Raw genomic sequence first — 16,632 nt, 5'->3', positions numbered from 1 at the left:
TGCATGATCCGAAAGATACTCATATATGGATGATCTTAAGCATATCATTCGTTATATATAAGGTACTCTTGAGCATGGTTTGCATCTTCATCCATCATCTATTTCTACACTTATATCGTATACAGATGCTGATTGGGGTGGGTGCCCCGATAAGATACGTTCTACGTCTGGATATTGTGTCAATTTGGGTGATAATTTGATATCTTGGTTTTCCAAACGCCAAGCCACTCTTTCCAAGTCTAGTGCTGAGGCAGAGTATAGGGGTGTGGTCAATATGGATTTCGAGTCATGTTGGCTTCGTAGTTTATTATTGGAGTTGCATCGCCCGATTAAGAAGGCAACCCTTGGTATATTGTGATAATGTGAGTGCTATTTACCTTTTGGGTACTCCGGTACAACATCAACGTAGCAAGCATATTGGGGCAACCCCATTTTTCGGCATAAGGTATGACTTTGAAAAAAAAAATGATTAACATATGATATCACAAAATAAAATAAAATTACAAGGAGCTTTTCTAATAAAAATGCTTTTATGAGGAGTTTTTTTTTTTTTTTTTTTTTTTTTTGCAAAATTTCCCAAAATTAATAGTATAAATATATGTATTTTTTGAAAAAAAAAAAAATAAAATAAAAAAGGGGAGGAAGCAGGTAGTACAATAATAAATTAAGAAAAATTGAAGTGGTTTAGCAGTGTAATACGAGTAGAACACAAGGCAAATAGGAGAGGCATTTGCACTTTGTTCCGATTTCTGCATCTGAAAGGTGCCGCTTCCCCAAATCGAAATACGAATATTTAGAAGAAACGATTTGTTTACCAGAAATCGAATTCAGGTAATTTAAAGCTTTGTTTGAAATTTGAGATTGATATTATGAAATCAGATTTGGATAGTTAGTGAAATTGCATTTCAACAAATTCGCAGTTTGTTGATTACTGATAGAATAGCATTTACAGTATCGACTCTCTTTTAATTGGATTCTAGCCCTAGTTCATTAATTTCAAGTTGGAAAATTGAATTGTGGTGTTGCTTTTAGTTCCATAATACTCAATTCTGCAATCTTAGACTCGGAATCTCAGATCCTTCAATGTCTGTCCTGTAGATCGATTGTCCTGTTGGTATACAAATTTTTACAATTTTGTCTTGTTTTCCATGTACCAGCCGTGATGATTTTGCTATGCTGAAATCGGATTGTGCCTTTTAAACCCCCATACAATACAATACAGTACAATACAATACATACATAGATACAGCTTCAAGTCCCCAGTACCAATTATGACTTGTCTGGAGTTGCAACCTGCTTCGTTGTCGTGTATGCTCAATACAGAAATTGGTGCTGTATTGGCTGTTATGAGAAGAAATGTCAGATGGGGTACTCGTTTTACTTCTGCTGATGATCAACAGGAGCACTCTCTCATTCACTCTCTTAAGCTACTCCGAAAGAAATTGTTCACCTGGCGAGATCACTGGCACAACATCGATCCTGTCATCTATCTCCGCCCTTTTCTAGATGTCATTCAATCTGAACAAACTGGTGCTCCTATTACAAGTGTTGCTTTGTCGTCTGTTTATAAAATCTTGACTCTCGATATTTTTGATATGGATACCATTAATGTCCAAGATACTATGCATTTCATTGTTGATGCAGTCACTAGCTGTCATTTTGAGGTTACCGATCCAGCGTCTGAAGAAGTTGTACTCATGAAGATTCTTCAGGTTCTTTTAGCTTGCACTAAATGTAAAGCTTCACTTGCATTGAGTAATCACCATGTTTGCAACATAGTCGAAACATGTTTTCGGGTTGTTCAGCAAACGGGCGCCAAGAGTGAGTTATTGCAGCGTATTGCTCGTCACTCAATGCATGAACTTGTCCGCTCAATTTTTGCACGCCTTCCAGAACTTGACAGCGTATGTCATGAGCTGGATAGTGAGGGCGGCTTCATTAATCATCAGGTATTGACCATTTTTAACTCCTTTCTTCCACTTAGATGTTCTTTTGAAACACTTCAAAAGTATTGAGAAACCTCACCTTATGTAAGTAATTAATGGCTTTAGTTGCTTCATATCATTTTGTTTGGCAATAGTGGAACACTTCTAAAGCCTTGGACATATTTTTTTTTTCCCAGAAATCTCACCTTATGCAAGAAGTTTTTGGCTGTAGTTACTTCATGTCACATTATGTTTGGCAACAGATTTTATTTCTTCTACCATGTTGAAATAAGTGTAAATTGTAATTTTCCCCTCTTTGCATCAACTACACTCCTTTTCTTCTGAATCTGTATTGACTTTGGCTATGTTCATTATTATATATCCTTCACCAAAGACTATTTTAATTAGTATACAGTATAAGTTACTGGAGGGTTTAGAGTGCTTAAACAGAATAGTAATCCACTAATCCCAAAGTTTGAGTATCTTAGCTTGTTTTTTATTTCTGATCTTGAAAGTGAAAATAGAGCTTCTATACACAAAGATGATTGACTCATGGCTTATGCCCATATCGAGCTTCATGAGGTATTAAGCCTTTCATAGCCATGTCTTGTGGACTTGTGGTGTTCTTTGGCTCTGCCAAAAATTTCTTGGGAAATACTCTACTCTTAAGCAAACATCTGAGCATCTTCATTTGATTTACATGCGTATGCAAAATAATAAAATGCTTAATACTAGTTTACATTTGTTTTTTAATCAATGGCGCTGATATAATTTGCTGGCCTTGTGCACTTGTTTTGCTCTGATGTCATCTGCTAGCCTTGTGGAAATTTTATGTTGATATAGCTAGAGAGATTGATAGGCAGAAATGATAGTTAAATAAGATCTGATTCAAATTATGTGGCTGTAATCAACAAGTTCTTAGTTGTAAAATGTAATGATCTACCATCTACCACATCAACAATGCTGTCTTGTGATTATTTTCCTCAACACCCCCCACGCTCTACCACCCATATTATGAACTTAAAAAAAGAGAGATTCTTTCAGTAGCGTGATACACTGATCCTTACCAGGTGTTGATTGTTACCCTATGTTCCTGTTGCTCTTGAGTCTTGAACTTGTTTGAATTCTGTATACTGGAGGAGCATTTCAAATTCCTATGTTTAAACAAAAAGTATATAATTTTTTCTCTTTTTTTTTTTTTTAACATTGTGCAGATCCAGCTGGTTAATCATGATCCAATCCTTGGTAGTCCAAAACCTGATTCTAATTATAACACTCCAAAATACAGTAGACTGTCTGTGACATGTTCTGTTTCCAATTCTTCTACTCCCTTGGTTGATGGTTTAAGCAACGGAACCGCAACCATGGATGCAGTGCAATATGATTCACATCTCCAGAATCAGCAGTTTGGAGTCCCGTGTATGGTTGAGATACTTCAGTTTTTGTGCTCTTTGTTGAACATTATAGAGCATGCAGATATGAGTCGGAAATCCAACTCTTTGGCTTTTGATGAAGATGTACCCTTTTTTGCCTTGAGCTTGATTAATTCAGCCATTGAGTTGGGTGGAGCTTCATTCCAAAGGCACCCGAGTTTACTTAACTTGATTCAAGATAATCTATTCTGCCCCCTGATGCAATTTGGCATGTCTATGAGTCCACTCATTCTTTCTATGGTTTGTAGCATTGTTCTTAATCTGTATCAGCACTTGCGTACTAAGTTGAAACTACAGTTGGAGGCTTTTTTTTCTTCTGTGATTTTGAGACTTGCACAGAGTAGATACGGAGCTTCATATCAGCAGCAGGAGGTTGCAATGGAGGCCCTTGTTGATTTTTGTAGGCAGAAAACATTTATTATGGAGATGTATGCTAACTTTGATTGTGATCTCACCTCTAAAAATGTATTTGAAGAGTTGATTAATTTGTTGTCAAAAAGTGCATTTCCAGTGAATACTCCACTCTCCTCAACGCATATCCTTGCTTTGGAAGGCTTGATTGCAGTGATCCAGGGAATGGCTGAGAGGGCTGGTGTTGAACATGTTGACCTGGGTAACACTAGCATCACATTTGAGGAGTATAAACCATTTTGGTTGTTCAAGTGTGATAGTTATGAGGAACCCTGTCACTGGGTGCCATTTCTTCGCCAAATGAAGTATATCAAGCGGCGGTTGATGGCTGGTGCTGATCATTTCAATCGTGACCCTAAGAAAGGGTTGGAGTTTCTTCAAAGTACGCATTTGCTACCTGGGAAACTTGATGCTCAAAGTGTTGCTTGTTTTCTAAGATATACTGCTGGGTTAGATAAGAATATTGTAGGAGATTTTCTGGGAAATCACGAGGAATTTTGTGTCCAGGTTCTTAATGAGTTTGCTCAGACTTTTGATTTTAAAGGAATGAGTATGGATACTGCTTTGCGGATCTTTTTGGAAACATTCAGACTCCCTGGAGAGGCGCAAAAGATACAGAGAGTGCTGGAGGCATTCTCGGCAAGATACTATGAGCAGTCGCCACATATCTTAGCTAACAAGGATGCTGCACTTCTGCTTTCTTATTCAATTATATTGCTGAATACTGATCAGCATAATTCACAGGTGAAAAAGAAGATGACAGAGGAGGATTTTATAAGGAATAATAGGCACATCAATGGTGGTAATGATCTCCCTCGAGAACTACTGTCTGAACTGTACAGATCAATCTGTAAGGATGAGATACGTATTACTCCAGAGCAAGGCTCTGGTTCTTATGAAATGAGACAGAGCCATTGGATTGATCTGATGCAGAAGTCCCAAAATACATCCCCGTACATTGCAGCGGCTTATAAGCCGTATCTTGATGACGATATGTTTGCTATAGTAGCAGGCCCAACTGTTGCTGCTATCTCTGTCGTATTTGATCATGCAGAGGATGAGGATGTTTACCAACTTTGCACCGATGGCTTCTTAGCTGCTGCTAAGATTGCAGCATATCTACATCTTGATTCTGTGCTTGATGATATAGTCATCTCTCTTTGCAAGTTCACAACTCTCTTGAATCCATCATATTTAGAGGAGTTTCTGTTGGCGTATAGTAATGACACAAGGGCTAGGATGTCAACAATTGCAGTATTTACTATTGCAAATAGTTATGGTGACTGTATTCGAACAGGCTGGCAAAACATACTGAACTGCATATTGCGATTTTATGAGTTTGGCTTTCTTTCTGCTTTTGCCGTCTGTGATGCTGCAGACGAACTTGTGTTCTCTGCTACCCCTGGACATGTAAAGCCTCTTGCAAATTCATCTTCTTCACCTCACATACAAACAAGTGTTGCTCCCAAGAAACCTTCTGGGCTGATGGGCCGCTTCAGTCAACTTCTATCCTTTGAGACTGAGGAGCCAATATCACAGCCCTCTGAAGAAGAACTTGCTGCTCAACAGTGCACCAAAGAGATCGTTCAGAAGTGTCAAATCAACAATATATTTACTGAGAGTAAATTTTTGCAAGCTGATTCCTTGATGCATCTGGTATGTGCAATTGTTGCGGCAGAGCAAATACAGACAGAAAGTGGCTATCCTGAGGATGAAGCGAATGCAACTTTTTGTCTCGATTTATTGATTGCTGTTACTCTGAACAACCGGGATAGGATCTCACTGCTATGGAAGTCTGTCTACGAGCACATCTCTAATATTGTTCAATCAACAATGGCTCCATGTGCTTTGGTGGAAAAGGCTGTTTTTGGGCTCCTGAGGATTTGTCAACGCTTACTCCCCTATAAAGAAGATTTAGTTGATGAACTGTTAAGGTCACTGCAGTTAGTTCTGAAGCTTGATGCTCGAGTTGCTGATGCTTACTGTGAACAAATTACACAGGAAGTTGGACAACTTGTGAAGACAAATGCCAATCGCATTAGATCACAAATGGGTTGGCGTATAATCCTGTCTCTTCTTGCAATTACAGCACGGCACCCAGAGGCTTCGGAAGCTGGATTTGAAACACTGTCGTTCATAATGAGTGAAGGAGCCCACCTCTTGCCTTCAAACTTTGTTCTTTGCATTGATGGAGCAAGGCAATTTGCAGAGTCACGTGTGGGTGAAGTGGAGCGATCTGTTCATGCACTGGATCTGATGTCAGGATCATTGACTTGCCTGGTTAGGTGGGCACTTGAGAGCCAGGAAATTACAAATAAGGATGATGCTGCTATGCTCTTTCAGGATATTGGTGAGATGTGGTTTAGACTTGTGCAAGGATTGAAAAAGCTTTGTTTGGATGACCGAGAAGCAGTTCGGAATCATGCCCTTTTATCTCTCCAAAAATGCTTGAGTGGAGCACAAGATATACATCTTTCACGCAATGTGTGGTTGCGGTGTTTTGATGTGGTCATGTTTCCACTACTTACTGACGTTCTTGAAATTGCACTTGGGCAATCTTCAAAAATGTACAGAAACATTGAAGCCATGCTAGTAGTTGCCATCAAGCTCCTATCTAAAGTGTTCTTACTATCATTTAATGAAGTTATGCAGTTACCAACATTCTGCGATCTGTGGATTACTGTTTTAAGCCAGATGGAAACTTTTATGATGGTCAAAATTAGAGGGAAGAAGAGTGAGAAACTTCAGGAACTAGTTCCCGAGCTTCTCAAAAACTCTCTGCTTATAATGAAGACACGGGGAGTGCTTATACCAGGGACTGGATCTGGTGGAGATAGCTTATGGGAAATAACATGGTCACATGTGAATAAAATTGCACCATCCTTGCAAGCTGAAGTGTTTTCAGATGCAGATTTGGATAGAGGGCAGCATAATCAGATTAATAAAGAAGCAATCCAGGCTTCTGCTTGTGTAGTTTCTACCCCAAGCAATCCTGTGGCTTTAGAAGGTTGATACAAAGACATACTCTCACATGGCATGGCCTGACAATGAGTTTTTGGGAGCTACCAGTTCTTATTGATACTCAGTCATAGAGAAGATACAGAAACATTGTTCAAAATGTTCTCTGTGCTGAATTGCCGAACTGGTGTGCTCCATTAAATCACCTCAATTATGGTCAAAATACTGCGATTTGAAGTTGGTAGTACAGATACAAAGATGGATCTTAAGGTCCAGTCACTTCTATTTTTGGTAACTGTTAATCTTGTTGTTAGTATTCATTTAACTGTTCATTTCCTCAATTATACTTACTGTGTACATATAGGAGTTATAGGTAGGCACTGCAATTTCCATGCGGGCTTATCCTCCACAGATCACAGGCAATCAAGGATAGTAAACTACTTCCTTTAAATCATACTTGTCTCTTTGCAAGATCATAAAGTTGTATGGATGATTGTTTATTGGGTTCGTATTGCACATAGCTCAATGGTGATTTTTTCTTTCCATTCTATGAACCTGAAATTTTTACAGTACTTTAACTACTTTATTTGTTTACTGTGTTTGTATTGCTTGTAGGTCAAAGTTAATCAATAATCTAATCTTTAATTTTATCATAAAATGTATAATATAGTAAATATATATATATATATATATATATATATATATATATATATATATATATATATATATATATATATATATATTTTAATAATCATATGGAGTTTTTATTTACTTAAAAAAAATGATTATAGGGTCAAATTTAACAAAATTGCACAAGCCATTTTCAGTGTTAGTACTTATAGCCCGCCTAAGCTTTTATGGAATGAATTATTGTAATGGAAAATATAGGTGTTGACAGTAGAGCTGTCAATTCGGGAGGGGTGGATTGTGACATAACCTCAAAAACAGCACTAAAAGCTCCAACTTCTCTCTACTTGCTCTCTCTAGTTTATTCCGTTTTCCGAACACTAACTCGATCATCGGAGGCGGATCTCCGACCACCGGAGTTCCGTGTTTTTGTAAGTGTTTGAGTCTCGTTGCTGGCGAAGCGTGACCAGTATCCCGAGGGATTCCAAAAAAACCCCAAAACAATATGCTTGTCAAAGATAGGTTAAAATTTACAAAATTCAATCTCGTGTCTTTTTGGAAATCTGTAGCATACATGGTGGTGTTTTGGGGTTTTCTGATTACTAGAGAATCAAAGTATAGTTTGAAGAAAAATCCATGAGCTTGGATGATGTTGTCCACCTCTGAGATGAGGTTAAAATGAGTCAAGGTTATCCTGCTATACGAATTGAACACCTAATAATCAACTAATCATCAATCTAGAATTCCATCACCAGATTTCACATGTATTCTGACTCTGAAGGAGTATATGTTTTTGACATTATGTACTTTACTCGTTTGACAGTTTCCTATAATGTGCTTTTAGTGTCATTTAAGTTATAATGTACTCAGGCAAGTAACTGCTTTCTTATAATGTCAACGGATCTTGAATAACTACTTGCACATAGAATATGGGGGGCCGGGTACTTTGCTAGTGATTCCTTTCATTGATATGGCTGATATTTTGAAAGAACGCGGACTGCTGAAGGATCTCAAGCTGCACGAATAGCTGTTAAGTGGGCTTAGAAAAATATAGACAAAGACCGGGAGGAATGGACAGGCGGGGATAACAAGTAATGCGAGTGTTGACTAAACTAACCGTTGATGCCTGAGTACAAGTATTGTCAAGTAATTTGATATAGTTATAGGCATGAAATTTTGAGATTGCTTTGTTATCAGAATATTTGAAATATGATACATGTGGAATGTAGAGCTAGCAAGTGTAGCATTTCTATTTGAGTTATTTCCCTTCTTTCAACTCTTATACGAAGTAATAGACATTTACACAACGACCCATGCCATTGCAAAAAGTACATAATCTATAATACGACTTTTGTCATTGCTAAACATACCGATAATATAAATTCTAGACCCTTCTTTTTCATAGAAAATTCAAGTTTATCTCCTTAATTGTTTTTATAATCGGACTTGATAGTAACTACATGATGCTAACCGGGAAAAAAAAAAAAAAAAAAAAAAGAAAAAAAAAACACGGTTTGAGTGGTCTATTTTAGGAGTGCGAAAAATGAGACATGTGGTGGTCGCAGAAGAGAGTGGCAGGTGTGTGAATCGATAAAAGCAAAGGAATCTTATCATACGAAACTGTCCGTATTTCCACCGCAGAGATCAGATCTGGCATCTGGGGTTCGTTCTATCTGGACACTTCTGTTGGAGAAATTCACTTTGCATTTCATTTCACTTTTCATTTCAGATCAAGTCGAGGATGCAGTACAACAACCTTGGGCGGTCTGGTTTGAAGGTGAGCCAGCTTTCGTACGGGGCATGGGTGAGCTTCGGCAACCAACTTGATGTGAAAGAAGCCAAGTCACTCCTCCAGTGCTGCCGCGATCACGGCGTAAACTTCTTCGACAACGCCGAGGTTTATGCCAATGGAAGAGCGGAGGAGATCATGGGTCAGGCTATAAGAGAACTCGGTTGGAAAAGATCAGACCTGGTTATATCAACTAAGATATTCTGGGGAGGAGCTGGTCCAAATGACAAGGGTCTTTCTCGGAAACACATTATTGAAGGTACAAAAGCATCTCTGAAGCGGCTTGATATGGATTATATTGATTTGATATACTGTCATAGACCAGATTCATCAACACCCATTGAAGAGACTGTTAGGGCTATGAATTATGTTATTGATAAGGGTTATGCTTTTTACTGGGGTACCAGTGAATGGTCTTCTCAGCAAATCACTGAGGCTTGGTCTGTTGCTCATCGTCTTGATTTGATTGGCCCTGTTGTCGAGCAGCCTGAGTACAATCTTCTTTCCAGGCATAAGGTTGAGTCTGAATATCTTCCTTTGTATTCCAACTATGGTATTGGTCTCACCACCTGGAGTCCCCTTGCTTCCGGTGTTCTCACTGGTAAATATAACAAGGGTACCATTCCTCCTGATAGTCGTTTCGCCCTCGATAATTACAAGGTATGCCCTCATTCATCTACTTTTCATACTCACTCCTATTCAACCTTTTTATTCAACAATTACTTAGATTAGATTCATAGATATTACTCGTAATTCTTTTGTTACAACAACAACATAGCTTAATTACATTACGCTGTTAAGAGCCCTATTTTGTCCATACAGGTTTCAGAGTTCTAAATCTTCCTGCTTATTTATGGTTTTTTCCTTGTATTTGATGGTAGAATCTAGCAAGCAGGTCCTTGGTTGACGATGTCCTCAAAAAAGTCAACGGACTAAAACCAATTGCAGATGAATTAGGTGTAACCTTACCACAACTAGCCATTGCTTGGTGTGCTGCAAATCCCAATGTCTCATCAGTTATTACTGGTGCAACCAAAGAATACCAGGTAAGCCTTCTTAGGCTTCAACAACATTTGTTTAACTACTTTTTCTTTCTCATTGTCAATTGAACCAAAATCGTCAAGGAATTTTTTGATTTTGTCTTCAATTCATTTAAAACATGCAAGGCATCATATATTCAGGGTGACAGGGTAGACAAATGTTATGCGGTTTTTTCAATCATTTCTTTATGTTATAAAAAGTTACAGAACACAGTAGTATATAAGCTCAGTATGCACGATAATTTTAATGTGTTGCATTTGCCTCTAGCATGTCCATTTTTTTACTTTATTAGCTTGCCACTCTACTCTAGCAAGCAATCAACATAAGTTTTAGTCAACTAAATTTCGCCATTGCAGGTTGAAGAAAATATGAAAGCTATCAGTGTAATTCCTATGCTTACTGCTCCAGTAATGGAGAAAATTGAGGCCATTGTTCAAAGCAAGCCTAAGCGTCCAGAAGCCTACAGATGAACCAGATGCAAACTGTGCTTTCTATGGTTGTGCTTTCGGTTGATGGCGCCATTACTTATTTCTTTCGTGATTGCTGCAGCATTTTTACCTAGAACTTCTGTTGGTATCACTTAGTTTGTACCTACCACATATCTTATTTGATGCCTAATTTGCTTTGGTTTGCTATGAATTTCTTTAAATGCTTCCTTGGGATCAACTTGTTTGCCACTGGTGTGTAGGTACTAAAAAAAAGTAGAGGCTTTGAGGCCATAACATGTCATGAGTTGTGTATGTTAGTCTCGTTGTGATTCATTATTGTGATACAACCTGTTTATGATACAACCTGGTTATTTGCTATTAAATTCATGCATTGATGAGACACTCCATGAATATTTGAGAAATCATGGAAATCAGATATAAAGCAATTTTTTTAAGTCTCAGTTATTGGCTATTGCAGTGTATTTTTATTTTAACTACTCTCAATTGCTCATACGTAGTCGGTTATACATTCATGTAAGGGTCATCAACTTCCAGAAGAGAGGGGGTGAAGCTTTTGGAAGGAAGGGGTTGCTCTCCTCTGTGCCAGCTGACTGCGAGTAGGAAGTGAAACTAACACAATGAATTCAAAAGCATCAAACCCATATGATTAAAGAATGCCCATCAGAGGTTTAGACTGTATTCTTCATACTTGCTAGAAATAACACAAATAGTGGTTTTGACTTTTGATGGGGATGGGGATGGGGATCTTTTTTCTCTAGATTCATTCCCTCACTCATACTAAGATTATGAGAGTGAATCGGATCTCTTTCTTCATTCACTAAATAACACTTGTATTTATTGAGCTTGTAATGATACCTCACAATTTAAAAAATCAAAAGTCTACTTGTTAGAAAAATGAAATAAAAGAATTACCTCTACGTGTGTAACTTATGAAATTAGATCATTTTCAGAGATTAAAATACCAACAGAAATATAAGTGATGACAAATATACATTCTGAAGGCATATAATGATCGAATAAAGGGTGGCAAGGCAAAATAGATGATTTCAACCACAAGACACAAGTAGCCTTCAATTTTGAGAGTTTTTGATTTGTTTTGGCCTGAAAAAGAAAAATGGATGTTTCCGGAATGGTGGGGAATCTCATTTTTTGGTAGTACGAAGAGGGAATTAAGAATTGCCGAGACGCTTACCATGGACTCTAATGCACTCAGGGAGTCTTTTTGGATGGGTAACACCATCCAATATGCATTAAAACAGTCAATTTATCAGTTTACAACTTGCACCGATTTCATTGACTCAACCCAAACACGGACATTTATGACAACATATAATGACCATATATGGTTCCAAATGATATTATATGACCCCGGGATGTATCCCCTATTATCTTGAGACTTTTCGACACCGAGTCCCAAAACCTCCAAAATTGCTCAAAAAGTGTGGATAATATAGCCTTTAATTTTGAGAATTTTTTAATTTTTAGGCTCGGAAATAGAAATTGACGAGACGCTTACCATGGACCCTAATATATATCCTGGGAGTCTATTTGGGTGGGTAACACCATCCAGTATGTCTTAAACAGTCAATTTATCAGTTTACAACTTGTACTGATTTCATGACTCAACCCAACCACGGACATTTATGACAACATGTAATGATCATATATGGTTACAAATAACATTATATGACCCCGGGATGTATCCTCTAGTATCACAAGACTTTTCGACACCGAGTCGCGAAACCTCCAAAATTGCTCAAAAAGTGTGGATAATAGCCTTCAATTTTGAGAGTTTTTGATTTGTTTTGACCCGGAAATAGAGTTGTCGAGACGCTTACCATGGACTTTAATGCACTCATGGAATCTATTTGGGTGGGTAACGTTATCCAATATGCCTTAAAACAGTCAATTTATCAGTTTACAACTTGCACCGATTTCATTAACTCAACCCAAACACGGACATTTATGACAACATATAATGATCATATATGGTTCCAAATGACATTATATGAACCCGGGATGTATCCCCTATTATCTCGAGACTTTTCGACATCGAGGCCTAAAACCTCCAAAATTGCTCAAAAACTGTGGATAATAGCCTTCAATTTTGAGAGTTTTTGACTTTTTTTTGGCTCGGAAATAGAAACTGCCGAGACACTTACCATGGACCCTAATATACCCTGGGAGTCTATTTGGGTGGATAACACCATCCAATATGTCTTAAAACAGTCAATTTATCAGTTTACAACTTGCACCGATTTCATTAATTCAACCCAACCACAAACATTTATGACAACATATAATGATCATATATGGCTCCAAATGACATTATATGTGTAGACACCTAAAAATGTCTCCCCAAAAGCAAACCCGATGATGAACAACCTTTCACCGTCGTTATTGGTCGGGTTGAGTATTTAATCTTTGGAGTGCTTAAATTCATGTTCTATCCAATATATTTCAGACCAATCCAATTTCTAGCTCATTTCCCTAAACCATAACCTATTTTCCACTTTTCGTATCCACATCACAAAACCGAGCTAAACTGATTTTATGGCTATATAATTTTGATCAAATTATTATTTGGTTGGATAGGCCTTTCAATAATGTTTCCAACAATATATATCATAAGCCCAATTCTGATTTAAAACGAAGAAGACATGAGCCAAACACTAAACTCGTCCCAAAACCGACACTCTTCTACTAAAACGATCATATCTTAAAATCTACAAATTATTTTGACCTGATTCTAACTGGGTTGGAAAGTAGACTTGATAAGCTTTCCAATGATATATTATATTCCTTATTCCAATTTACGGATCAAAAGCTATCGCAATTTTAAAAATGCGTAAAATACTGGAATTACCGCGCACAGTGTAAAACTGCCGCGTCGCAGGAGATGCTGACGTGGCACGACAACTGCTACCGTGTCACGGTACTCTGTACCGTGTCGCGGTAGACTTACCTGCTTTTCCTCGTCAATTCCACGTACTTTTTTCCGCTGGACACGGTGTACTACACCGTGCCACGGTGGACTTTTCCGTGTCACGGTGCACTTTTTGTGACACGGGGTTGTTCCGGGTCTTCTCCGCGTAAACCATTCACGCGTTTTCACTTCCCGTAGATCAAATATGTCATGTGTCACTCCAGAATATCCCGTGTCACACAAATATTCCCCATGTCACGGTAGAATCTGCCGTGATGCTGTATAATCTGCCGTGAAGCGGTAGAATCTGCCGTGTCGCGATAGCCTTTTTTAGGGTTTTTTTATCTTTTTAGGGTTCTGTGTGTTCCCTCTACTCATTTTCCCTATAAATACCCCCCTCCATTCTGCAGTTCGGGGCACCAAATCATTCTCTTTTCCTCTCTTTTACACCAAAAATTATTCTCTTCTCTTTCCCTCTCATATTCTAAGCCTTAAACCTATTTTCTCATTATTTCTTCCTTAAGCACTCCAAGGAGTCCATACTTGATCCGAGATTCCGTCCTTAAACCAAAACGTGAAAGGTACAAATAACTAAGGGTTTGGACCAAATCAACTCTGCTTTTTATTTAATTTAATTTCAATTTGATTTATATTTTTATTGAAGTTACTAAAAATTTATTCATGATATAGCAATTTAAAGGAACGTGCGGAATGTGAGTAATTAATTAATTTAATTACTTATTTTATTTTATATTGCTAGTATCATGATTAGGTTTATTATGACTTGATTTGACTAACATTATTATTGTTAAATTGTTTCCAATGTTAATGTATTTCTATTTTATGATTACCATATTGCATGTTTAAAGGGAATATGTAATTGAAAATCACAACTAATAAGATAATTTGGACAACCGGTTTAGGTTCCTTTAATCTTGTTATTAAATCGAAGTGATCATAAATATTTTAGAATAATGTGTTGCATTAATGTTCAACCAATTTAGCATAATAATAGTTTGGAGAAAATTGAATGTTTTGTTTGTATGCCTTTGAGATCACAGGATTGCTTTTCATTATAAGAACCGAGTAGAGGCCAATGCGGGCGAATGTGACTCCATGACTCACTTCGTACCATCATCCCCGATCCTCTGATCGTGGTTCCGAACCATATGGAGTTAGTAATCTCATGGATTATGAATAGGGTGTAACTTTCACGGGTCAATCCGTCAATCGTTGTTGCCTATCTTTGTCCCTTAATCGTGGTTGCCTTAAATGATCCGTGAATGGTTTATAAGTTCCTTAAAAACTTGTTGGCGGCTCCCTACTTTCCTTGTCCCTAATCATAATGTTAATTCCCACTTCCTATGAGTGCCAAGCATATTCACCACATGCTTTAACGTAGGTGCACTTCAAACGACGCCTACAATATGACCCCGGGATGTATCCCCTAGTATCTTGAGACTTTTCGACACCAAGGCCTGAAACCTCCAAAATTGCTCAAAAAGTGTGGATAATAGTCTTCAATTTTAAGAGATTTTGACTCTTTTTGGCTCGGTAATAGAAATTGATGAGACGCTTACCATGGACCCTAATATACCCTGGGAGTCTATGTGGTGGATAACACCATCCAATATGTCTTTACATAGTCAATTTATCACTTTACAACTTGCACCGATTTCATTAACTTAACCCAGCCACAGACATTTATGACAACATATAATGATCATATATGGTTCCAAATGACATTATATGACCTCGGATGTATCCCCTAGTTTTTCGAGACTTTTCGACACCGGGTCCCAAAACCTCCAAAATTGCTCAAAAAGTGAGGATAATAGCCTTCAATTTTAAGAGTATTTGACTCTTTTTGGCTCGAAAATAGAAATTGACGAGACGCTTACCATGAACCCTAATATACCCTGGGAGTCTATTTGGGTGGGTAACACCTAGGGGTGCTAAACCTTTGAGCCGAGCCCAAATAGTGCTAGGCTCGGCTCGAGCTCATTTCTCACAAAGAGGGCTCGGCTCGAGCTCGAAGCTCGACGAGCTTCGGAAACTTAAGCTTAGCTCGAGCTCGAGACTCCAAACCAAAGTTCGCCGTGACTCATACGATAGCTCGAGCTCGTAATGTTTTAGTTCATTTATACTTGGCACAAGCTCGAATTCAGGCTTGATTTCAAGCTCGAATTCAGCTTTACATCAAATAATTGAAAGCAGCCAAAATCAAGTTCCATAGTCAATTTTTATTTTTTGACATTTTTTTCAACCGAAAATCAAAATTGCCGAGATGTTTACCATAGTACCTAATACCCTCCGAGAGTCTAATTCAATAGGTGGAAACATCGAATATGCCTTAAAACGATCAATTTACCCATTCCCAACTTGCACCGATTTAGTAAACTAAATCCGACCACGACCATATTTTACAACATGTAATGGTCATATATGGATCCAAACATTATTATATGACCCTAAGATGTATCCCCTAAGGTCTCAAGATTTTTCGCCACCGGAACCCGTCATCTCAAAAATTCCTCAAAAAGCGTGGAGAATAGCCTTCAATTTTGGAATTTTTTGACATTTTTTCGCCCGAAAAAAAAATAGCCGAGATGTTTACCATAGTACCTAATACCCTCCGGGAGTCCAACTTAATGGGTGGAACCATCCAATATGCCTTTAAACGGTCAATATACCCGTTCCAATCTTGCTCTGATATCGTGAAGCCAAGCTTAACAAGGACATTTATGACAACATGTAATGGTCATATATGGTTCCAAACGTCATAATATGACCCTAAGATGTATCCCCTAAGGTCTCAAGACTTTTCGCCACCGGACCCCGTAACATCAAAAATTCCTCAAAAATCATGGATAATAGCCTTCAATTTTGGAGCTTTTTGACATTTTTTCGCCAAGAAATAAAAATTGCCGAGATGTTTACGATTGTACCTTATACCCTCCGGGAGTCCAATTCAATAGGTGGAACCATCCAATATGCCTTAAAACGATCAATTTACCCGTTCCAAACTTGCACCGATTTCGTAAACTGAAGTCTACCACACCCATTTTTTACA

At 38.0% G+C, this 16,632-nt stretch overlaps 2 protein-coding genes across 2 annotated transcripts; both read left to right on the top strand.

Annotated features, from left to right (window-relative positions):
- Positions 1-687: 687 nt before the first annotated feature.
- LOC145593794 (ARF guanine-nucleotide exchange factor GNOM-like) lies at positions 688-7,101 on the top strand. The gene is made up of 3 exons (XM_081650158.1): positions 688-831; positions 1,158-1,949; positions 3,140-7,101. The coding sequence occupies exons 2-3, from the start codon at positions 1,272-1,274 to the stop codon at positions 6,779-6,781; spliced, it is 4,320 nt and encodes a 1,439-aa protein (XP_081506284.1). The 5' UTR covers positions 688-831; positions 1,158-1,271; the 3' UTR covers positions 6,782-7,101.
- Positions 7,102-8,935: 1,834 nt separating this feature from the next.
- On the top strand, positions 8,936-11,073 carry LOC145593793 (putative voltage-gated potassium channel subunit beta). The gene is made up of 3 exons (XM_081650157.1): positions 8,936-9,803; positions 10,025-10,189; positions 10,541-11,073. Exons 1-3 carry the CDS (start codon positions 9,096-9,098, stop codon positions 10,652-10,654), a joined length of 987 nt encoding a protein of 328 aa, XP_081506283.1. The 5' UTR covers positions 8,936-9,095; the 3' UTR covers positions 10,655-11,073.
- The last annotated feature ends 5,559 nt before the right edge of the window (positions 11,074-16,632 follow it).

This window comes from Chenopodium album, chromosome 19 (genome assembly GCF_948465745.1).
Source record: "Chenopodium album chromosome 19, dcCheAlbu1.1, whole genome shotgun sequence".
NCBI classification, from domain to species: Eukaryota; Viridiplantae; Streptophyta; class Magnoliopsida; order Caryophyllales; family Amaranthaceae; genus Chenopodium; species Chenopodium album.
The sequence above is the reverse complement of the archived record's forward strand: the minus strand, read 5'-3'. Positions and strand labels throughout refer to the sequence as shown.